Raw genomic sequence first — 22,457 nt, 5'->3', positions numbered from 1 at the left:
TCCACGGTAAAATGCAATGCAACAGTGGAATCTACCCCTCAACACCAGTCCCAGCATCCCCCAGTCCGAGAAGAAACATCTCCGCGCGCCTTTTCGCCCGCAATTTCTCGATCTCTCCTTTCCTCGCTTCTCGGGCCCTCTCCCTCTCCACCCGCCGTGCTTTCCGAACATCCCTCTCCTTCTCCGTCTCGGCCCTCACATTCAGCAGCTCCTCCATCTGCTTCTTTCGCACCTCCTCATCCTTCGAAAACGCATAGAAACCCGTCCCTCGATTTCGCACCTCCGCCTCCGCATCATAATGTACCTCGTCCGGCGTCATCGACCGATCCCGCCGTTTCGCAAGGTAAGCCATCTGCTCAGCAACAAGATCCGTCGGACGAAACGCCTCGCTCTGCACAGTCGCACCGTAGATTAGATTCTTCGGCTGCGACGGCCGCCACCGCTCTGCCCCCTCCGCCGCCTCATTCGCTTGCCCCTTCAGTTTCGCCGCAGCGGCAGCCTCTTTCCTTGTTCCGCGGCGCGTGCGCCCGAGCTCATCTTCATAAGAGACAATCGAAGCATTATCGTCGGCATTTGAATGCTCAAAACTAGAATCCGTATCCGAGTCCGAGCCCTTCCGCCGCTGCGTGTCTGCCCATTTCCGGTCGAAATCGACCAGCCCTTCTTTTTCTTTCCGGCGGAGGCGCGAGAGGTATTCATCTTTCCCGGGGCCGATATCGTCGTCGCTATCGCTTCCCTCGGCGAGGTATTCCCCCTTCTTTAGGTCCTCGTAGAGCCTCGCTTTCTCTTCCATGCGCCTCTTTGAGCGGTGAAGGGTCGCTGCATCGACGGAGCCGATGTCCTTGGAGGACTGGTGGATTTGCTGTAAGGATGTATTATCGTCATCACGGAGGTCGGCGGCGGCGCGCTTTTGGGCGCCTTTGTTTGGGCGTGCGAAGATGTCTGATTTCGAGGATTTGGAGGGCCGCGCGCGGCCGCGGCTGGAGATGTCTTTGTCGGTGTTTGAGGCGATTAGGGAGGAGAGCGTGGATGTGAAGGCGAGGGTTGAGGAGGAGGGGGTGTTGGAGGTTTGTTTGGTGGGTTTCTGGCCGTAGAGGTTGGGGTTTGACATGTTGGTTGTTTTGTTGCTGTGTAGAATATTGGTGTAGATTGTCGGAGTTGGAGCGGAGGTTAGAAGGCTGCAATTGTATACTGCCTGAGGCAGAAGGGTTGTAATTTAGTAAGCTACCCCACGATGAGGGGATCCGATGGTCGGAGTCACGAATCTTGAGCAATTCTCTCCCTCTTTCTTGCAATAATTCCTGTCTTTCTTGCATCAATCTCAATTAAAGAGAAACAATTCCAGCAATTGCACCATGTCTGCCCCCATCTACCTCGGTGTCATCGGTAAGGAGCAACCACCTCATCCACCCCTCCAAGCTACCCCGCCAACACCACATCACCATACTATATCCCTTTGAACTATATTCCTCCATACTAACACCCCTCCCAGGCGTCGGCGGCGTAGGAACCTCCTTCCTATCCCAACTCTCCCGCCTCCCCAACGCCCCTAAGCTCATCCTCCTCGCCCGCTCAACCCAAACCCTCCTTTCCCCCAAAGACTCCTTCAGCCCAATCCCCTTCGCCGACTGGAAAACAGCCTCCGAAACCCCCAGCCTCACAAAGTCCGGCTCTCTCTCCGCCGAAGAAGTAGCTAGCTACCTCTCCTCTGCCCCAGGGAAATCCATCCTCGTCGACAACACCAGCGACCCCGCCCTCGCAGCTCAGTACCCGCTCTTCCTCAAGAAGGGCATCTCAATCGTCACGCCTAACAAGAAAGGTTTCTCCTCTGACCTGAGTCTGTGGAAGGATATCTTTGCGTCCGCGAAGGTGGGCAAGGCGCTTGTATACCATGAGAGTACCGTTGGCGCCGGGTTGCCGGTGATCTCGACCCTCCGGGATCTAGTCAACACGGGCGATGAGGTTACGAGGATCGAGGGCGTGTTCTCAGGAACGTTGAGCTTCCTGTTCAACACTTTTGCGCCGGCCTCTGGCTCTTCAAGCGCGAAGTGGAGCGAGGTCGTGGCGCAGGCAAAGGAGCTTGGATACACCGAGCCCGATCCCCGAGATGATCTGAACGGCATGGATGTTGCCAGGAAGCTGACGATCCTTGCCCGTATCGCCGGGCTGGAAGTTCAATCTCCCGACTCGTTCCCTATCGAGTCGTTGATCCCTAAGGAGTTGGCTAGCCTACCTTCCTCCGCGGAGGGGATTAAGGAGTTTATGACCAGGCTGCCTGAATTCGATGGCCAGATGACGGAGATCAAGGAGAGTGCTGAGAAGGCTGGTAAGGTCGTGCGCTTTGTTGGTAGCGTTGATGTTGGTAGCAAGGAGGTGCGTGTTGGATTGCAGCAGTTCGATAAGGATAGTGCGATTGCGGGGCTCAAGGGCAGCGATAACATCATCTCTTTCTACACCAAGCGGTATGGAAGCAACCCGCTTATCATCCAGGGTGCCGGTGCTGGCGGTGATGTCACGGCTATGGGTGTTACGGCGGATCTGCTGAAGGTTATTGAGCGGTTGGGCTAGAAGCAGCTCCAGCTCCATATACCAATAACCACGAAAAGTATAGTCGCGAAGAAACAATCATAGAAATAAAAGTATGGATGAACAACCACTGCACCAGGTTAGAGCTCTATATAAGGCTTCCATCCCCAACCATACACCATCCGCCCGATAGGGATAAGAGGTTGAAAAGAGATATAAAGAGAGCAGAATCTAAGACCGTAAGAAAGCCTTCACAGCCTCCCCCCAATACGGACCCCTCTTGTACGGATAAATCTCAGGCACATTCCCGCCCTTCAACCCGTCAATCGCAACCGCGAGATCCTCGCCCAGTCCCTCTTTCTTGATATCACTGAGCGGGTACGTGTATGTGTGGAAGGCGAAGATCAGGGCTTTAGACTTGGGGAGCCGGTGGAGGGTTTGGCGTTCGACGCGGAGGTAGGTCTTTCTCTGTGGTTAATATATAGTATGCAGTATGTAACTAGGGGAAGAAGACGGAGAGATATATATATCAGTAGGGGAGGGGGACTCACGTCTTCGCCCGTGAAGCTCTCAACTGGGATTTTCTCCTCTTCTTCTTCTTCTTCTTCTCTAGTCCTTCCCTCACTTTCCTCCCCAACAGATGCAAAACTAAAACTAGAGGTCGAGGTAGAAGCAGGACCAGGATTATGGTCATGCAACCCCCCAAAAGCTGCAAAAAGCCCCGTCCCAGCCGTCATAATGCTCCAGTTAGTCCGTACCACGAACCGGCCCACCTCCAGCTTGCTGAAGAATCGATCCATGGATTTCTCGAGTTTCTCCTTATACCCTGGGACGGGGGTGTGGATTGCTGAGAGTGGCAGGGAGAGTTTTGTGCGTGTGTCAAAGCCCGCGGGGTAGTAAGTTGTGTAGGCTTGGAGGTGGTACTTTGGGTCTTGTTCTTGAGACTGGGGGGATTGAGAGGGTAAAGCAGAGGGGAGGAGGATGAGGAAGTCCTCGTCTATCCAGGAGGCCATTGTGTCGAGGATGTGCAGGAGGGAGGATTTTTCTTGCTCGAGGTTGGTGGCTTCTTTCTTCTCCTTCTCCGATGAAGCGTGGTAGAGGCGGACCAACTCACTTGCCTGAACTGGGATTTTTAATCCTGTTACCAGGGACTTGATCATCTTCATCCCGTCCTCTTCCTGAAGACGAAACATACTCCCATACCTGGTAGGCAAATAGACACCCATTACAAAGCCATACCACTCATACAACGCCTGCTTGATCTTACTGTTCATCTCAGAATCTGACTCCTGGAGATTAACAGCCCGCACAACATCCGGATACTGCTTTAGAAGGTCTCTCCGGAGAGCGAGGCGCGCGAGATATGTTTTGTCCATCGGGACTAGGTCTGATGGATCGAGATTCGAAATCGCTGTTGTTTGTTAGGTCATTTTTCTTGCCTTGTGGAGTATAGTATGGAACAGAGAACAGAGGACAAACCCATAGTTAGATGGTATTTTGGCTTAAATGGACGCAGGGCGATAGGGTTGGTAGTCTCCCAGTTGAAGGAGGGTGGGAGGGGGGTTATGGGGGGGTACGAGTCTGGTTCTGAAGTTGATTGTGTCTTTGGACTGGGAGTAGAGAAGCCATGGTGGTTATGTTGCTGGTTGTCGCTGTTCTTGCGGGGTGAGGACTGGATGGTGTTAGCTTAGTTGGAGATAAGAGAGAGAAACTCGTACTCGGATATAGATACCAAAAAAGAGAAGAAAAATGGCGAGGAAGAAGGACGTGACAGGGTATTTGGGCAAGAAGGATAATCCCAAGAGTGAATACATGGTTGGTATAGTTGAGGGGGTGATATGGTGCGGGGTTTTATAGATAGTTATAGCTGTGTTATCAGTTGGAGAAGTAAGTCTCTCATTCTGATTGGCGAGCAATGCCGCTTGAAACCAGTATGATTGACTAAAACACCGAGCTCCAGTACCTTTCCTATTATTCTCTTAAGAGTAATCACAGCCATGAGTTAGAGCGCGACCATGGCTTCGATACGGTCGTGGAACTCGCGGGCGGGAGCCCGATCCAGGGGCCCTTCCTGATCGGGAATCAGGTCAGCGACGCTATACCCAGGCGATTCTAACATTTCTGCCGGGAATGGCAACTATTAACTGGAGTTTATGCCGGCAAACAGTGCTCTATAAAGAAAGTGGCGGGTTGCCCAGCGCAGTGCTGCCAGCCGTGCTAATTACCTATTGGCTATTCGATATCGATCACGCGCCAGGTAGTTACAGCGCGAGGCTGAATCTGCAATCCACACTCCTGCTACCTTGATCGAACCATTCAAACTTCATCATTAACACCATCGCATGATTAGATGTTTCCTTGGACATGACATCGACTAAATGCTATAGTCAGGAAGACTACTCAGTCGCCTGGCTTTGTGCCCTTCCTGTCGAGATGGCGGCAGCTGAGGCCATGCTAGACAAGACGCACCCTAGCATATTAACGAACTCCGCAGACAACAATACCTACGTCCTAGGCGAAATCTTTGGCCACAATGTCGTTATATCTTGCCTTCGATCGGGAGTTTACGGCACTACGTCTGCAGCTATATCCGCAGTCGAACTACAATCAACCTACAAATGCATTCGGCTCTTTCTACTAGTTGGGATTGGAGGAGGAGCCCCAAGTGCTAAGGCTGATATTCGCCTGGGGGACGTGGTGGTAAGCAAGCCAACAAGGGAATTCGGTGGAGTCATCCAGTACGACTATGGCAAAACAACAGCCGGTGGTTATTTTGAAAGAACCGGGGTCTTGAACAAGCCATCGTCAGTCCTTCTTACAGCGGTCTCGAGACTCGAATCGGCGCATCGATTATCACCGCCGAAGCTGCCTGAGCTTATGGCTGAGGCGCTGCAGAGGCACCCTAAAATGACAGAAAAGTTCACGTACCGCGGGAAAAACCAGGATCAACTCTTTGACGCGGCTTATGTCCATAGCGATCCAGACGGTACCTGCGCGCGGTGCGATTCCAGCAGGCTCGTGATCAGACCATCTCGGTTAGGAACCGAACCTGTTGTACATTATGGTCTTGTTGCATCTGCGAATCAGGTACTGAAAGACGCCATTGCACGGGACAGGCTAAGTCGCCAGCTTGGTATACTCTGCTTTGAAATGGAAGCAGCTGGATTGATGGACGACCTCCAATGTCTAGTTATTCGTGGGATTTGTGACTATTCCGACTCCCATAAGAACAAGCAGTGGCAGGAATACGCAGCCATGGCAGCTGCCGCATATGCGAAGGAGCTTATCTCTGTGGTCCATACAGTTCAAGGTCACCATACACAGCAGACCCTCTCCAACGGTAGGCTGATCTTCCAGCTCGGTATTTAGGGCTTGCTGACATTTAATTTAACCTGAAGTGACACATCGTAGAAAAGGAGTCCGGTTCGAAGATGATAGATTAGTGCGCCAGATAAGTGAGTCGATTACAGAAATCTCCACTGTTGATACTAGATACTAAGCTCCACACTTGAGGTCGTGGAATACCATTATCTAGAATCTCAACGTACGATCAGGAGAGAGTGCATCGGCGACTCTTACAGAAGCGGCTCATGGGCACCACGCAGTGGTTTCTCGATCATGAACATTTTAGAGCATGGTTAACAGAAGATACTATCTCCTGTTTGTGGTGCTCGGGAAAGAGTATATGCCAACCAATCAATCAGCCGCGTCTGGATACGTTGCTAACGTGCCATGACTCTACAGTCGGCTCAGGCAAGACGATAATAGCGTCAGTATATACCTCTGTTCATACCATAACTCTCAATTAAACCTTACTAGCACGAGTGCAGTGGAGGCTGCAAGATATCGTTATCCTGACGTTCGTTCGCCGACCATCTTTTTCTACTGCGAGAACGATTACGGCGAGACTCTTAAGGCGGCATATATACTGTCCAGCTTTATCCGACAGCTTTGTGAGCACTTGTACGAAGAAACCAGGAGTTATCCCGAGGATATCGAACTAGAGATTCGCAGATTATTTGGTGGAAAGCGTATTGTGCCAGGGATAGGAGATTTACAGAACACCCTTGCTATGCTCCTCCAACACTTTCCCAACACATTCTTGATAATTGACGGTTTAGATGCTCTCGACCAGGCACAGTCCAAAGCCCTATTAATGTGCCTAAAAGCACTATGCTCATCTAAACTGTCGGGCCCATTGCGGATTTTGTTATTCAGCAGAAACCAGATTCAGGGTTATTTGAATATTGCAACATTCATGCCAGGAGTCCGGCAGATTTCAACATCCTGCAATGTCAGGTCCGACATCGAGATTTACATCAATACCAGCATCGCCGATAAGACCCTGTACAGGAACATAACAGATAATCCCATATTGCTTGAGGACATCAAGCAAACTCTCCTCACAGAGTCGTCAGAAATGTAAGGCCGTGAGATATCTGTGCCCAGTGTATGGCCGCTAACCTTTTTAGGTTTCTTTGGGTCTACCTCCAAATGGAGATCCTGTGGGATACGTGTTATACCGATGCGGAGATACGCAAGGCCCTGGCAACCCTACCAAAAGGGTTGGAAGAAACATACGCTCGTTGCGTTGACAGGATTAGCTCTTCCGATAAATATGCCATGAAGGTACTCAAGTGGGTTGCGTTCGCCATCCGGCCACTTCATGTTGAGGAAATGAGGGAAGCCGTCGTGTTGAACTTAGAGCAAACCCAGTGGAATGATGGGATATTTCCGCAGAAAGACGTGCTCATCGGCTGCTGTGCAAACCTTGTGGTCGTGGACTCTTCAGACACATGTGTGCGGTTCGCACATTCTTCAGTAAAACGATATCTCGAGCATTGTCTTGGAGGGGAAGTTAACTCGGAACAACCAGGCTTTGATTACCCGACAGCAGAGCAGGGTAATCTGGAGTGTGGCGAACTGTGCATTACGTACCTCTCCTTCTTGGATTTCGGCCTTCAGCTAGCAACGGGATCAACCAGGGCTGGAACAGTACCGGTCTCATCCCCGGCTCTATATGCACAGCAGGCTATATCCGGCCATAGCCGGATTGCGAGATTCTTGTTCTCACGGTTTGCAGGTCAGAGCTGCGACATTTCTTCACTTGTTCGTTTAATGCGCACCGAGTCAAGTCCAGATCGGACACGATATAAATTCTTGGATTACGCGGTCGCCAACTGGGCCCTGCACACAAAACAAATTCAGAGCATGTCTGCAACATGGGAAAGATTTCAGACGCTCGCCACATCTTTCAACGAGACCTGGAATTTCCACCCTTGGCTCACGGGTGGTCGCTCCCGGGACTCGCTTATACATGGGCTGTTCAGCTGGGCCGTCAGCGAGCAGCACGAGCCGCTTCTCGCCCTTGCAATCCGAGCTGGATCTACAGCCCATAATATCTGGGATCTGCCACTGGTGGGCGAAAGCATTCCTGCCCTCCATTCTGCATGCAAACGGGGCCATGTTGGCATTGTTCGGTTTCTTCTACAGATCTGCGATACCACGCTGGCAGACGCAGATGGCTATACTGCATTACATCATGCAGCTCAAGAAGGACACATTGACGTGTGTGACTTGCTTCTGAGCACAAAGAGGGTCAAGGTTGATACGCTATCAACGTCGAAATCTACACCACTCTGGTTGGCCGCCGGCAATGGGCACTATGAGATTGTTGTCCTTCTCTGCGACCACGGGTCAAATCTCAACATTGGTGCCGGTAGCAAACTGGGACCTCCGCTTGTTGCGGCTATTTGGCAAGGCCACTTGCTGATTGTAAAAGAACTACTTGACAGAGGAGCCTCCACGGATTCTACGCTGGATATACTCGACGATGCTGTGTATTTTGGACACGAAACAATAGTAGAGCTGCTGTTGGACCGGGGCGTCAGGACGAGGCACAGGCATCAGCGGGGTGACAGTAGGGAGACTTCGCTATTGACTTCACTATTGCTAAAGGCTGTCGATGGCGGGCACGAGGGCATAGTGAGACTGCTACTCAATAGGGGTGCTCGCATCGACTTACCCTTCTATGACACCGATACCACAGCATTACACCACGCCGTCAAAATAGGAAATAAAGAAGTCGTCCAGGCCTTGCTAGATAGCGGTGCACCTATCGATATAAAGAATTCAGATGGCCAAACACCCTTGACTACAGCAGCTAATATTGGACGAAATGAAATCGTCAAGCTGCTTCTTGAAAAGGGTGCCAGTTTGAGAGTAAGGGATGCCTCATTGTCGCCGTTTCACGGAGCAGCAGCCCACGGGTATACTACGGTACTGGAGACGCTGCTTGATGGGAGCAATCGCATGCCTAAGACACCTAGCCTTGACGAACTCTTAATAACTGCAGCCAAAGTGGACTTTGTTCAAAACTGGCAAAACAGTAAGGGCTGGGTCTCCAAGAAGTCATATCCAATGGATGAAGAGAATGCACTCGACCTACGAGTCCAGGCTGGATCACCGACGGAGGTCGTCAGCTTTCTACTGGATCGAGGTGCAGACTTGAATAGCAAGAATTCTCTTGGACAGAATGTTCTATGGCTGGCAACAAGGGCTGGCAATGCAGCAGTAGTGGCGCTGCTACTTGACCGAGGCGCTGACCCAGATAACACTAACCAAAAAACGCCCGGTCTGCTCCACGTCGCAATTGAGTGTCGCCACGACGCAGTCATAGAGACGCTACTTGACGGAGGGGCCTCCCTGCATACTGTGGATGACCTTGGACGTACGCCACTTGCAATTGCCGTGACCCTGGGCAATGAAGCCATTGTCACACTGTTACTGGGCAGAGGCGCTTACGTCAACACCAAGGACAGATATGGCAAGACACCGCTAGACGTGGTCAAAGCCGCCAAATACAAACACAAAAAGACAATTGAAAGGCTACTTCTAGCTGCCGGGGCAACAAGATAGAGTTCAAAGTCAGTCTTAATGCAGGTAACAGGATTCTCTCTAGCGCTGGTTGGTTATCTTGAATGACCAAATGGTCTTTTTAACTTATATGCCCAATAAGACAATGTCGGAGTGGGCCTGCTACTAGCCCAGTCGGATCACTGTATATAGTAGTAGATAGATACTCTCATAGAATATTCTTGTACGTCCTTTCTTTCTGATACTAACCCCAAGACATAAACCAAACCCATCACGGCGTCCCCTGTCTACTCTCGGCCTGCACAAACGTCGACTGCACCGTAATCCCAGACCCAGACCTGACCTCCTCCGCCTCATACTTCCCCCCATTGCCCCCAGGCACACTAGTCACATAATTCGTCAACCCAATTTCATCCTCCTCCGTGCCCTTATCCCTATTCATCCGGCTCGAACTATACTGCTTCGAGTTCGAGTGCGAGTGATACTTATGGCTCACCCACGGCCGCTCCGACGGCGCACTCTTACTCGCACTCGCACTCCCCCCAGTCCTAGACTGGCGAGACTGGTACTGCGAGCGATAAGAGCGGTGCGCGATGCGCGCGAGAGGCGCGAAGTGCGGAAGACACGCGCACACAATACCCACAGAAGGCTCGATAGTCGACCAGATGAACACGGGGCCCATGAGGAAGGTTACGTCGGCGGTATTCATGAATTCACTGAGGTAGTGGATGCGGACGATGCTAGCGACGCAGACACTTTTGTCATCCCCAATTATCAGTTAGCAACCAACCCCAAACCCAAACCCACACCATGAGATCACAGCTATAGCCATATATCAAGACCAGACCTAGAACTTACAAGACGCCCACGGCGAGAATCCCACAAATAGCCCCCTTCTTCCGCCTTGTCATCTGCAGCTTCACCAATCTCGGAAACGGCAGCGCCAGCAAAATCGTATCGTTAAGCATATTGATAATCCCCAGCGCCAGGAAAAAGGAGTTGATGTTTATGCACTCGCCACTTGTCCCGCTGAACTGCGTCCAGAAGTGCGTGACGGGGCGGCAGGCGGTGGCCATGGTGATCCAGATGGTGAGCGGGTAGGAGAGGGTGATGAAGAGGGCGAAGGCGAGGGTTAGCTTCATGGTTTGCTCGAGCGGGGAGAAGATGCGTTTGTAGAAGAAGAGGATCGAGAGGCGGATTGCCGTGCAGGAGGTTGCGTAGAGGAAGGTGTAGGAGTAGAGGAGCTGGATTGGCATTTTCTTGCTTAGATGGGTGGATTAGAGAGGAGGGGAGGGGAGGTGGTTTGACTGACTCTGTATAGGGCCATTAGGTCGGAGAGGGATATGGCCCAGACGTGTTTTCCGGAGCCGACGTTGCCTCCTAAAGAATCAGATCAGTGACTGAGGAATAGACTTGAGGATGAGAAGAGAGATGCTCACCCGCAACACTAATCCCCGTCGTCGCACCTATACAAATCTTCAACCCCTTGGTTAGCAAGACCTCACTCAGCAGACAATCCAGCAGGAGACCCACCAAAGCCGCAATGATGGTCCAGTCATCATACAGCAGCGCATTCCGAAGAATGACTCGCGCCGTGAAGCGAAGAATCACCGCAACCGCAGCCAGGCAGAGCATCGCAATCACAGCCCCATTGTTAACAGACACACTGCTCTCGGCGAGGTCGACATCCGGTGGTGGCGGACCGAACGCAGCGAGGATGGCCGGGTCTACAGCCATAGCTGTACAACTGCGTGAGGGTCACAGGCCAGACACAGTTGCAGGTTGGGTTGGACATGAGAATCGTCTAATGTAATACCCAAAACGCGCCTTGGGGGGCTTCCTTGTCTTTAACCTGAGCGTACGCCGTGTGGACTACTCCGGAGTAGCCGATGTCGACGTCTAAGCAAGCCCTGATCCACCGAGCATCCCGTGTCCCAGTTGCAGCCGTCGGGCTAGTAATACTCCGGAGTAGTGGTTAACTGACACTGGTGACTGACGACTCAATTCTATGCGTTTTATGCAGGCTGGGGAATTCCCGGAACGTCTACCCACGGCTAGCTGGCTGGCTGATCCTTCAATCCTTACAGATCGTCGTTCTTCATCAACGACTCGGAAATAAGATATGGGTCCTGGCTGCAACACTGCCTTGGTCGCAAGCGCACTAACTCTTTCTGATCGGCATGGCAGGTGCCAAAGCTCTCGGCGTGTAGGGCTAGACAGGGGTCCCAGACGGTCCGGCCCTAACTACCGGTCAACGGCGCGCCGGGGGATGGGGCCAGACAAGCCGCTGTCGCAGTCTATACAGCCTTCTGAATCATGTAGTCTTTTCCCTCCCCGAGTAGTGTGATTCAGGGCTAAATACTCCGGAGCGGCCATTCATTGCCCCCCTGACTCGCAAGCTACAACCAACCCTCTTTCCCACTCTCGATTGCCCACACCATTGAGGACACTGACGATCGACTACAGTATACAATTACAATGTACAACCACAGCCTCACAGCCCTCGAGCGCATAGGCCCCAAGGGCTACCTGCGCTACGTATTCCCCTTCCAGCTACCAGAAGACTACGACCTGGACGAAGTCGCCCGCGTCCTGCAAGCCGGGTACGACGCGCTCGCGGATCGGATCCCCGAAGTCGGCAGCGAGGCCGTCCCCGACACAGCATGGCGGCAAAAAGGCGTAATGAAATACCAGCCCTACGACGACCGAACAATCGCAATCAAAGACCTCCGGAGTTCATACCCGTCCAGCTACGCAGAGCTCAAAGCAAACTCCTTCCCTGTCTCCGCCTTCGACGCAGATACGTTCTGCCGCCGCTCTGTCTGGCCTTCTGCCGGGGAGCGCCTGCCGATCTCCCTCGTGCAGGCGAATTTCATTCGCGGCGGGTTGATCTTGACGTGGTGTATCTTGCATATGGCGGGTGATGGGCGGTCGTTTTATATCTGGACGCGGATCTGGGCAGAGGAGTGTCGGCGCGCTCAGGGGGGTGAGATTGCTGAGCCGTTGCAGCTTCCTGACGCTGTATGGGGTGATAGACAGCAGGTTATGGGACCGTCGGGGAAAAATGCTGGCCGGATTGAAGACCATCCGGAGTATACGCTTCTGCCGTTTACGCCGGCTGGGGCGCCGCCGAAGATGGCGTCGCCGAGCCATCGGGGGCAGGTGTATTATTTCTCGCGGGAGGCGCTGGCTGCGTTGAAGCAGGAGGCGTCTCCTGGTAATGCTACTGAGGGGTCGGGGCAGTCGTGGATTTCGACGAATGATGCGCTGTCGGCGCTTGTTTGGCGGACTGTGATGGCTGTGCAGTCGCCGTTGGAGACGCTGGAGGGGTATCCCGTGTCTGTGTTTAATATTGCGATTGATGGGCGGCAGAGGACGAATCCGAAGATTCATCCGGATACGTTGGGTTGCTTTTTGGAGTATGTTGCTGTGTCGGTGCCGATTCGTAAGATGCTGGGCGAGCTGAGTATTGCCGATTTGGCGATTCGGATCCGCAAGGCTATTATTGCGGCTAGTGATGAGTTCACGGATGATGTGGTGGCTTTGGTGGAGCAGCTGGAGGATGTTGACCGGCTGGTTGCCACGGCGTTTCTGGATGTTCCTGGCTTCAACTGTGTTCAGAGCTCGTGGACTGGGTTTGAACTGTATGGGCTGGATTGGGGTTTGTTGGGGAAGATTGAATCGGTGAGAGTGCCGCATGTGGGCTGCATTAATGGTCTGCAGGTCGTGCTTCCGGTGCTGCCAGATGGGGGGATGGAGGTTGTGGTGGGTGTCGAGGAGAGCTGTTTGGAGAGGCTTTTGAACGATCCTTTGTTGAACAAGTTTGGTGTTCCGAGGTGATCTAGATGGGTTATGTAGTGTCGCCGAAGCAAGATACGACGAATTTCATCATGCTTAACCTCGACTGTGGATAGTCCTCCCAAGGATAGAGAGCATTTGCAGGTGCTAGGTATCGCAGCCCAACTGGTCATTCCTACCCTCTCAACGCCGATTCCAAGCTCCGATAGCAGTATGCATGACTGGATTAGTACGCTATGCTGGAAATATAGTACAGAGGGTATCAAAGAGCCAGCTCGACAAGCAACAACGCTCACAGACAGCAGTCACGCTATAACAAACCTCGGTGTCGATCTTCCTCACCTCATCCACAAGCCACATTCCTCAGGGAGGTTACCGTTCAAGCATCCACACCAGAAATCCCATCACAACGTACTCAACTCAACTCCGTGTCCCTCAAGCCCCAGCTCCACCTGCCGCTCGAGCCCCAGCCCTCCTCTTCAAATTCAACCCCCCCTCCCCCCCTCTCCCAACCCCCGCCATCCCCATAACCATCGCATCATTCTCCTTCCCCTCAACCTCCGCACTCAACCCAAGCCGATCCGGAATCTCATTCAAGCTCGGCGCCCTCGGCCGCTGTCTCCCTCTCGCCCTCCCCCCAACCACGGGGATATTATATGTCGCGAGTCGCCAGAGATAAAGTGCGATGTCAAAGACGATGAGCGCCATCCAGGGGACGATCATGACGAGGCCGAGGAAGATCTATTTAGGGATGGGAGTTAGCGATGGTTATATTTAACGGACCGAAAGAGATGGGAGCAAATGGGATGAGATGGATGGCTGTAGAAGGTGAGGTGAGATGGAATGAGATGAGGGTGACATACAAAGCAGCGCACGATCCAGCTCTCGAAAGCGACGAGGTGTGCGGGGAGGAGCGAGTACCAGGCCATTTCTGGGATGTTGAGTCTACCGGGTTGGGGAGCTCTTTCTAGGGTGCTCGGCGGGTTCGGAAACTCGGAAATGAGCAGTCTACTGCTTTTTTATTGTAGAGAAGGGTATATGTATCGCAGAATAGCCGAAGGATTCGAGTATCAGGAACTACCTATCTATCGGCGAACTCGACAGATTCTTAAAAGCAGCTGTCGCTCGGCTTGGTGGTGCGTTGTCGCGTGGCAGGCAGCCACGGAGATGCGGGGAAGGAATCAGCTCGGCGGGATGTAATGGGTTATGTATGCAGTCAGTGCGTCGCGGGCATGAAGAGCGACTGGCAGCCTCATCGTAAGGCGGGTGTAGCAAAGAGCAGCAGCTGTTGGGACTGTAGGGAGTAAGGAGTAAGGAGTAAACCTTTGGCTGGCCAAGTTTCGTGGAAGGGGCGATCGGCAGCTCGGGAGAGTTTTGGTGCCTGAGGCGTGACATCATAGGGAAGTTGCATAAATCCATACTTGAATACTACTGTAATAATAATGTCTCAACTCTATGATTATTATAGTATGATGTCTATGAATATACAGTGGTATCCAGCCAGTATGTCCAAAATCACAAAACCTCCCTCCAGATTCGCCAGTAAACAGGAAGAGATCTATAAAATCGAGTCAAATCACCTCGCCATCCGATATTGCTCATATGAGGTGAATGCTGGGTCGTCCTGATCAACAGGACCATACCCCCCCGGCCGCCAAGGCTGGATGTTCATCCCCGCCGGCTGCTGCGCCTGCGCGAGGAGCGAAGTCTCACTCTCGTTATCGTGCTGGTATATTCCCCTGCTCAAGCCGCTGTCCGTTCTAGACGGCGGCGGGCGGAAAGCAGGGTGGATAGGCTCGCCGAACCGCGAATCGTGCTGCTCGTATGCTTGCAGTGTCGGCAAGGTTGGAACAGATGGTGCGGGGGAAGACGCCCGCGACGAGGTCGGAGACCACTCAGCGAGATGGCTGCGCGGTGTGTGAGAGCGTTCTGTCATGAGGTCTTCTGGCCGGCCATAGATGCCTCCGCCGAACTCCTCTCGGAAATCTGCACGGTCTTTGTAGTATGAGAAGTCGAGGTGGTGTTCCGGCACGACCTCGAACGGAGCGGCAGAGACGTCCTTCATGGGCTTGCCAGGGTGCGACTTGGACATTGGGTCCATCACAATGTCCGAGTACTCTCCTTCTAGCTCTGTCGTTCCCAGTCGGCCACGGTAGATTTGCTTGAGCGCTTCTGCCGCCTTGGCGTGCACCATGGGCGTAATCAACTGTTTGTACAGGGCCGGGTGGCCGAATTTCGTGCTGAGTCGGTCTCCAGCCGACTTGCTCGACTTTCCAACAGCAAGAGCTTCAGCATCGTTTAGGTTCGCCTTGTTGTAATATGTGCTGTCGTGGTCAAACGTCCTCATGCAGTACCACTTGAAGATCAGCATCAGGAACGGAAGTGGCACGACGCAGAATACCATGGTCCACGTTCCTCTGGCCTTGGCCACCAGAGCAATGATTACGTTGGACAGAATGGCTGCAAAAACAACCCGGTTGAACAGCACACGCCAGTATTGACCACCGGATTCGTTCTTGGTGACAAAAATGTACATGAGCATATACTTCTTCATCAGCGCGTCCAGGCCGAAGTATAGAGCAGTGACTGGCAGGACAATCGGCTGCAAAGTGGCGAAGCAGACGGCGACGGTGGCATAGTAGAGGAAATAGTTGTAGTAACTGGCGTAGTCAAACGACGGCGGCGCTGTCCACTCAATGGCTTGACGGGGGGTTGGAGCAAGAAACGTTTTGGCAAACCACACCCAGAAAAGGTTAACCAGCTGCACCAAATCAATGGCCGCACCCATGTTTCGCTGCAATAGATAAGTCACCCAGAAAGGAGAGACTTGACACATAGCGCTGACAGCTTTCTGGTAGAACTGGCCATCTTGAACCGCCTGCCAGGGGTCCTCATTTTGGTTCCGCAACTCAATGACTGCCGCGACGAACGTCCAGACGGCAGAGAAGAGCGAGAAAACGATCAGATTGTTGAAGACAAAAAAGGAGTAAAGATGACGGAGAACGTGCTGCTCGCGGAGAGTCTTGGTCACATCACCGGTGCTGATCGCCAACCGGCGGAAGATGATCGGCAGGATAAGGTAGAATAGCGAAGTGACGGCCGGTGAAAGGATACCTTGCACAGCGGCCCAGACGTGAGAGTTGGCGTCGAGTGACCTTTGAAACGCAGGCCAAACCAGGCCCAAATTCGACAAGTTGGACAGGAAAATGGCGATCAGAGCGTTGGGCGCGATCCAGACAATTGTCAGCGCAGTGACCCACAGAAACATGACAAAAGTCTTCCATTTCCGAGCCGACTTGGACAATGACAAATTCTCCCAAATGAGCTCGTGCGGCCGCGGTGCGAGACGAATGGTTGTTCCGCGAGGATGCTTGTTGCGGGCCACATACGCTACGGCATGCGCATGCTCGATCTTATCCCAGCTCACGAAACCGTACGGCTCGGCGTTGCGTCGGTCAATCGAGCTCCGGACATGACGGATCTCCTCCTCAAGTCTTTGGATGCGGTCGGTGAGGAAATCGATAGCATCGACCTTTCCACTTCCATGCTCAGCTCTCATTTCTCTGGGTGGACGCATGACCGGTCGGTTTGGCGGAAGTCGATCGGGGTTCTTTAGGTATTTCGCTAGAACCGACTCAAGATTGCGAACCAATTCCTCGTGTTGTTTAATCAGTTTTGGAAGGCCTTTCACGTTTCGTCCGACAGACGATCGAGGGATTGCTGCCGTGGGGTTGATTTCGTCGGCTAGCCGGAGAACTCCTTCGTCGGTGCGCACATCCGTAGGGATGTCGGTAATCTACCAAGGTTAGCCGCTTCCATGGCTACAAAAGTTTTACCTACCATGAGAGTTCGAGCGTGCAGACTACGCTGGTAGTCTGAACTTTCAAAGTACCTCCTCCGCAGTGCCAGCACAGCTTTGTAGTTTCTCCACAAAAAGTATGCAATGATTATGTCAAAGGCCCAGGCACACACGACCTGGCTCCAGATAACGTTTGTATCAACGTACAGAGGCGTCATCGTCGCGAACGCGCCAGCATTGTTGGTGTTTCGACTTCGAGAGAGATTGAGCGGAATCATCACGCCGCAGCCGATGATACTGAGCAGGATGAAGATGTTGCGGCACATCTTAGTGAAGCGAATGAAGATGGTAGCGTCGAGACCGATGCACTCAACCAGCTCTGGTTCTTTCGTACGGATAACAGGCTTAACCCATGAGAAGAAGCCTTTTCCAACCGGCGGAGGGGTATGTCTGCGGTCGGCATGTTTGAATTTTGGAGCGTAGACGACGCTATGACGGGGTCGAAAAAGGGAGAAGAGGAGAGCGAGGATGATGGCGAAGCCGGCGGAAGTTCCTAATGAAGCCCAGACGGCGTTTGTTTGGAACTGAAGGGTTAGCACGCTGTATACTCGCGGAAGAGAGTTATCCGCGCACTCACAGCCGACTTGAAGGGATCCTGGATGAGTTTCAGGAATTCCTCGGCGCCGTCTCGCCGCCACAAGTGACTATGATCCATAGTGTAGCGAGAGACAAGGCATGGATCAATGAGAGTAAAGAGGTGTAACGAGCGAGATGATGAGGAAGAAGATGGAGACAAAGAGACAAGAGACAAACGAGAGACTGAGCGAACGACTGGATAAAGATTGATTGATTGATTGATTGATTGATTGATCTCGATGGAAGATCGGATTTGCGCAAGCGATGGAGAAGGAATACGTAGCGGCGGGGGTCTAGAACGCTTCGCAGCTCAGCCCAAATTACGGGGCTACAATCGCTTGACTCCAAGTAGTCTGGACGCGATGTGGCTGATGAGGTCGATTTCAGAGCGCAAAACGCAGCAACTTGCAAGAACAAAAGATGGAAGAATCAAATGGCACTGGACCCTTTCCTGGGGAGTTTTAAAAGGCAGAGTCACGGACAGCAGCAGAATTGGGAAACAATAGTGGAGGAGCTATTAATAACGCCTGCTAAGCTCCTCTGAGTATAGAGGTCTCACTTTTTTGTTGTCCTCCCCATCAGTTCCAAGCAGAGTCTTCCACCGCCTGCCCGACGGAGAAAGGAGGTGTCTCACTCTCGGCCATGCTCAACCGCAACTCCGCCAAAGAGAGGCCAACCACGGTACAATCTGCGTGGCAAAATCTGCTTCAGGGCTGATCACGCATCATCAAAGCAACCGTTATTCTTGTAGCCAATCATGAGGCTCATGTCTGTCGAAATCTTGGCTGTTGATCGCCTCGATGCCTTGACGCCTGATGACAACCACATTACTCATGACACAAGAGGAATTCCATGACCTCGACAAGCCATCAAAATCGATGGCAGATATTCATAAGGTAGACACTTCAGTATGGAACCGGGGCGTGATTATATGAAGAGCACACGGGACTCTGTCTACCGCGTTTAGGTCATCTGTTCCTGTCAGCATCCTCAAATCAACAAGAGATCGTCACGTCAGGCCGGAGCTGTCACTTACAGGTTGGCTGGATACCATCCTTCAGCAGCATAAGTTTATTATTGAGCTCCTTGGACGCCTGTTCGTACGGAATGATGCACGCCGGATACTAGCATAGGTCAGCAAATTCCACATGGTTGTACACGCTGGCCTTCCATGCGTGTCAAGCGGCGCCACTGCATTCTGTGCTCCCAGGACGAGGACAGCATCTAGGCTATTTTCAAGAAAGCTTTCCGCCATGCTTTGCTGTATGCTTGCCGAGGCGGTGCTGGTGAAATACTGAAATGCCATACGGTTAGCATAAGCGCTATTTCGAGATCATCGTGCTGCAGTCGAACAATACGATGACCCTTCTTCTTCTCTAAAGCCTATATGGCAGACTCCAAAAACTTTGGGCAGGTGGGTGGAAGGGGTGTTTTGGGTCTTCAGAGAGAGCTCCTCTTGTCAAGAGCCGGGTTTGTGCCATCGAGATGCGATAGCTGTGGTATCAAATTTCCAAGGATCTGCGTTGAGGAACTTCGACATGAAAAGCTCAATGTTATTAAATGTTTGTGTCAGTTGCCTTGCTGATAACTCTATTCCCATAATTCCAGGCATGACCCCGAGTACCTGTCCGCCGAGTGGGATGCGATTCGCTGTCGGCTTGAAGCCGTAGAGACCACAGAATAACAGACAACCCCCCTAATGCCATTACCCGTACTGAGGATAACTCCTTGGAGTAAGATGAGGACCTCTTCACCGTCACTTGAGCCTCCTGCCCTTATGTTGGTGTTGTGTGTGTTCAAAGTGCGTCCGTATATGTTGTAAAAGTCAGCACTCTATTTCGTTAGCTCAATCACAGATTGGGACAAAGACCAACCATAAGCGTCTGTGGAACATTTATCTCGACATATAAGAGCCCTCAAGTTCAAGCAACACTCACGAGCGTCGATTTCAAACTCTCCACTCCATTGTTCAGGAAAGAAAGTATCCCATGGTCGAACACACACCCCGAGGTAGAAAGTATGCTTGGTGCCTGTTGGCAATCCATACAACGGGCCAACGGGCTTTCTTCGCGCTTGATATACTCGTCAAAAGATTACGCGCGCTCGACAGCCCTGATGAGGATTTCTCAGTCGAGCAAGAAATTTATCCCTGGTTAGACATGTCAGTCAAAACAGCAGCAACGTGCGAGGCGTACCAGCTGCTGCGCGATCGCTGCCTATTTACGAAACGCTGTTGCAACAGCCCCGGAACTGATATCTCTCCATACCAGCCGCTGGAGAAGCTGCCTTGAGGAACAGTTTTTTGTTATATCCGCTTCCTCTTGAGAAAGACGGAGTCTGCTTGTAGAAGGCGACTATCAGTGAGAAGTGCAGCTTCGACTCGTTACTCAGCCCCTAGTTCACTGCGTCGTTCGGCAACGAGAGCTTTCCAGGACTGAGTCGTACTCTGTGGTCGAGATTCGGCCAGCTTGAAACTGGAGAAGAAATTGGGTTAGAGATTGTGGACTGGCAATGCACTACTTATACTTGGGTCGCAGGGCATATCGTGTCTATATTACTCATTATTTGCTTTCAGGCTCTAACCAGTGGGCTCTAATACCTCAGGTGATGTACTCTAGAGTAGCTATGACTGACACTCGCTGATGGGTGCTATAAACTACACCTACGACTCCACACGTCTGTCTGCATTTCCGGGCTTTAATTGCATACGCTCGGGTCCAACCAGCCAAGACTAATCCCTAAATCGCTGTCAAATTCACTGTGGCGCCTTGACCAAACGTTCACGGGTTTGTGCTGACTTGGAGAGATCCATGGATATTCTCCTCAATCCATCGCACCCAATCAACCAACCCTTTAATTCATTCCCAGTCCTATCCCATCCTTCATCCTAGTGTACAACCCTCTACACGGAATTCGAATTATCTTTACAAGAAAACGCCCTCCCGCCACCACCCCCAGCAACACTATAAGAATTCACAATCCCAACAACCGACCCATATGTCCCGGCAACCATCAAAAACATCCCCAGCACCACAAGCAGCACGCTCCAAGCCACCCCAAACACCCACATCCATCCGCTCCTCTCCCCCTTGCCTATCGTCCCTGCTCCATGGCTCTTGATACCCGCATCTCTACCAGTAGCTATTGATCTCTCCCTCAAGCTATAGTTATCAAACAACCACATACACCCCATGGGCACAATACAGATCGCCGGACCAAGCAAAGCCCCGATTAGCGAAACCAGCGCATCAAAGACCGGGATCGTGCTGGCAATTACCCACGCGATTAGCGTTATCCCGGAGGTGCACGCGAGCCAGGTGAGCCAGTGTTTCGCCGTGTTGGCATTCAGGTGTTTCGAGCCGCGGAGGAGGGTGACGAAGATGTACTTTGAGGGGATCTAGAACAATCCAGCAAATACGGCTTGTTAGTCTAGGGTGTCTTTTTCTCTCTCTCTCTCTCTTTTTGTGTTTGTCTCTGGAGGGGTAAGTAGAACAGGGTTAGGGTTAGGAATCAGGAGAGTCTCACATGCGTAACAATAGTCATCGTAACAACCAACCCGGGCAGCGCAAACGCATAGCTAACAATCTTGATCACGCCCCCCGCGGACCCTAAGGCCGGGGATGAGACGTAGCTCCCGCAGTAGAAGTAAATCACGCAACCGATCACGGCGTAGGTGGCTGTCACGGCGGATTGGCAGATTAGCACGGCGGCGGTGTATTGTTTCGGGTTGCGCATTTCGGAGATTATGGAGAAGAAGCCTTTCATTCATGATCAATCATTAAATTTCGTTAGTTACTGGATTTATTCTAGGAGGCGGGAGATAGGGAGGAAGAGAGGGAGGGGGGAGGGGGTAGGGCATACCCGGTGTTCCCGAAAACGCAAAAAGCAGATTCGAAACGGCTGCGATACCCTGCGCAAATGTCGGCTTGCCTGCGGCTTTCCAGTCTGATTTCCATACTCCGTCTGTTGTTGTTGGTGGTGGTGCTGCGGCGGGGCGGTCTTGGATGCCGACTGCGATTGTGACGATGATTACTGGGTTAAGATGTTAGCATGGGGTACATGACTTGAGGTTAGGAAGGATGAAGGGCATTATAGCATACTCGCAGTCATTATGCACGGCAGCCCAATCCACGCAAGCCAGGTGATTCTCCCTAGTGTACGGATACTAGCGAGTGCAAAGCCGACTATTGCAGCTACGGCGACAAAGACAGCGGTGCATGTAGCGTGGTTCGAGACGGCGTTGAGGCCAATTGAGATGCTGAGGATTGCGGAGCCGCTGTTGAAGATGTAGTCTGCCAAGTCAGCGTTGGTTTCTCTTCCTTCTAGAACTGAGATTCTTCGGGCGTAGGGGACATACAGAGACAGAACGCAGTAGCAAGCACAGCGCGTCCAGGTAGCCCGAACATGATCGACCCCGCGTCGTCGAGACTATACACGTCTCTGTGTTTCAGCTTGAATGACCCAATTACGTACCCCGACCATGTTGTGATAGTCGCCATGATGATGAGACAGGCAACTCCGAAGCCCATGCCTAGTGTGTCTAATGCAGATGGGATGGCGAGCACCCCGAGACCGATCTGGGTTTTCATCATGAGGATGATTGTCCCGACGAAGCCGACCTAAGGGATGTGATTAGCAGCTATGCAAGCTATTACAGCTATCTCAAGAAGAAGAGCGTAACAAGGAAGCAAGCACATTGCGGTAATTCGGCCCCTGCTCAGAGATCTCCCCAAAGACATCATCTCTCGTGTGCTCGGGTTGTTCAGGGACAGGGTCGAGATCTTCTTTGTGCACGGCCGTGGCCATTTCGTTGTCAGGAGCC

At 52.2% G+C, this 22,457-nt stretch overlaps 10 protein-coding genes across 10 annotated transcripts; 3 read left to right on the top strand and 7 right to left on the bottom strand.

The window, feature by feature from the left end:
• Positions 1-31: 31 nt before the first annotated feature.
• Positions 32-1,111, bottom strand: BJY04DRAFT_216942 (CCDC174 family protein; the record flags this gene model as incomplete). Its single annotated transcript, XM_073715893.1, has 1 exon — positions 32-1,111. One exon carries the CDS (start codon positions 1,109-1,111, stop codon positions 32-34), a length of 1,080 nt encoding a protein of 359 aa, XP_073572668.1.
• Positions 1,112-1,290: 179 nt separating this feature from the next.
• On the top strand, positions 1,291-2,749 carry BJY04DRAFT_35913 (homoserine dehydrogenase). Its single transcript, XM_073720203.1, has 2 exons — positions 1,291-1,386; positions 1,493-2,749. Exons 1-2 carry the CDS (start codon positions 1,356-1,358, stop codon positions 2,566-2,568), a joined length of 1,107 nt encoding a protein of 368 aa, XP_073572667.1. The 5' UTR covers positions 1,291-1,355; the 3' UTR covers positions 2,569-2,749.
• Positions 2,663-4,726, bottom strand: BJY04DRAFT_35901 (heme-dependent oxidative N-demethylase family protein). The gene is made up of 4 exons (XM_073720202.1): positions 4,245-4,726; positions 4,006-4,198; positions 3,078-3,937; positions 2,663-2,988 (listed from the first exon to the last, which is right to left on the bottom strand). Exons 1-4 carry the CDS (start codon positions 4,338-4,340, stop codon positions 2,758-2,760), a joined length of 1,380 nt encoding a protein of 459 aa, XP_073572666.1. The 5' UTR covers positions 4,341-4,726; the 3' UTR covers positions 2,663-2,757.
• Positions 4,727-4,959: 233 nt separating this feature from the next.
• On the top strand, positions 4,960-9,444 carry BJY04DRAFT_216939 (ankyrin repeat-containing domain protein; the record flags this gene model as incomplete). The annotated part of the gene is made up of 5 exons (XM_073715892.1): positions 4,960-5,866; positions 5,938-5,949; positions 6,271-6,295; positions 6,346-6,948; positions 6,999-9,444. 5 exons carry the CDS (start codon positions 4,960-4,962, stop codon positions 9,442-9,444), a joined length of 3,993 nt encoding a protein of 1,330 aa, XP_073572665.1.
• A 229-nt stretch (positions 9,445-9,673) lies between these two features.
• BJY04DRAFT_216938 (uncharacterized protein) lies at positions 9,674-11,139 on the bottom strand (the record flags this gene model as incomplete). Its single annotated transcript, XM_073715891.1, has 4 exons — positions 9,674-10,157; positions 10,261-10,661; positions 10,715-10,782; positions 10,842-11,139. The coding sequence occupies 4 exons, from the start codon at positions 11,137-11,139 to the stop codon at positions 9,674-9,676; spliced, it is 1,251 nt and encodes a 416-aa protein (XP_073572664.1).
• A 741-nt stretch (positions 11,140-11,880) lies between these two features.
• On the top strand, positions 11,881-13,672 carry BJY04DRAFT_226896 (transferase family-domain-containing protein; the record flags this gene model as incomplete). Its single annotated transcript, XM_073718513.1, has 1 exon — positions 11,881-13,672. The coding sequence occupies one exon, from the start codon at positions 11,881-11,883 to the stop codon at positions 13,240-13,242; it is 1,362 nt and encodes a 453-aa protein (XP_073572663.1). The 3' UTR covers positions 13,243-13,672.
• BJY04DRAFT_216936 (uncharacterized protein) lies at positions 13,636-14,129 on the bottom strand (the record flags this gene model as incomplete). The annotated part of the gene is made up of 2 exons (XM_073715890.1): positions 13,636-13,941; positions 14,064-14,129. 2 exons carry the CDS (start codon positions 14,127-14,129, stop codon positions 13,636-13,638), a joined length of 372 nt encoding a protein of 123 aa, XP_073572662.1.
• Positions 14,130-14,641: 512 nt separating this feature from the next.
• Positions 14,642-18,093, bottom strand: BJY04DRAFT_35867 (putative DUF221 domain protein). Its single transcript, XM_073720200.1, has 3 exons — positions 17,637-18,093; positions 17,041-17,583; positions 14,642-16,996 (listed from the first exon to the last, which is right to left on the bottom strand). The coding sequence occupies exons 1-3, from the start codon at positions 17,712-17,714 to the stop codon at positions 14,777-14,779; spliced, it is 2,841 nt and encodes a 946-aa protein (XP_073572661.1). The 5' UTR covers positions 17,715-18,093; the 3' UTR covers positions 14,642-14,776.
• Positions 18,094-18,316: 223 nt separating this feature from the next.
• BJY04DRAFT_186176 (uncharacterized protein) lies at positions 18,317-19,464 on the bottom strand. The gene has a single exon (XM_073710860.1). The coding sequence runs from the start codon at positions 18,939-18,941 to the stop codon at positions 18,693-18,695; it is 249 nt and encodes an 82-aa protein (XP_073572660.1). The 5' UTR covers positions 18,942-19,464; the 3' UTR covers positions 18,317-18,692.
• A 1,073-nt stretch (positions 19,465-20,537) lies between these two features.
• On the bottom strand, positions 20,538-22,441 carry BJY04DRAFT_206771 (transmembrane amino acid transporter protein-domain-containing protein; the record flags this gene model as incomplete). The annotated part of the gene is made up of 6 exons (XM_073713759.1): positions 20,538-21,032; positions 21,161-21,393; positions 21,497-21,667; positions 21,736-21,927; positions 21,993-22,254; positions 22,331-22,441. 6 exons carry the CDS (start codon positions 22,439-22,441, stop codon positions 20,538-20,540), a joined length of 1,464 nt encoding a protein of 487 aa, XP_073572659.1.
• Positions 22,442-22,457: the final 16 nt, after the last annotated feature.

This window comes from Aspergillus karnatakaensis (genome assembly GCF_047715665.1).
Source record: "Aspergillus karnatakaensis strain CBS 102800 unplaced genomic scaffold BJY04scaffold_17, whole genome shotgun sequence".
In the NCBI taxonomy this organism is placed as follows: domain Eukaryota; kingdom Fungi; phylum Ascomycota; class Eurotiomycetes; order Eurotiales; family Aspergillaceae; genus Aspergillus; species Aspergillus karnatakaensis.
Note: the sequence above shows the minus strand (reverse complement) of the source record. Positions and strands in the feature narration are given on the sequence as shown.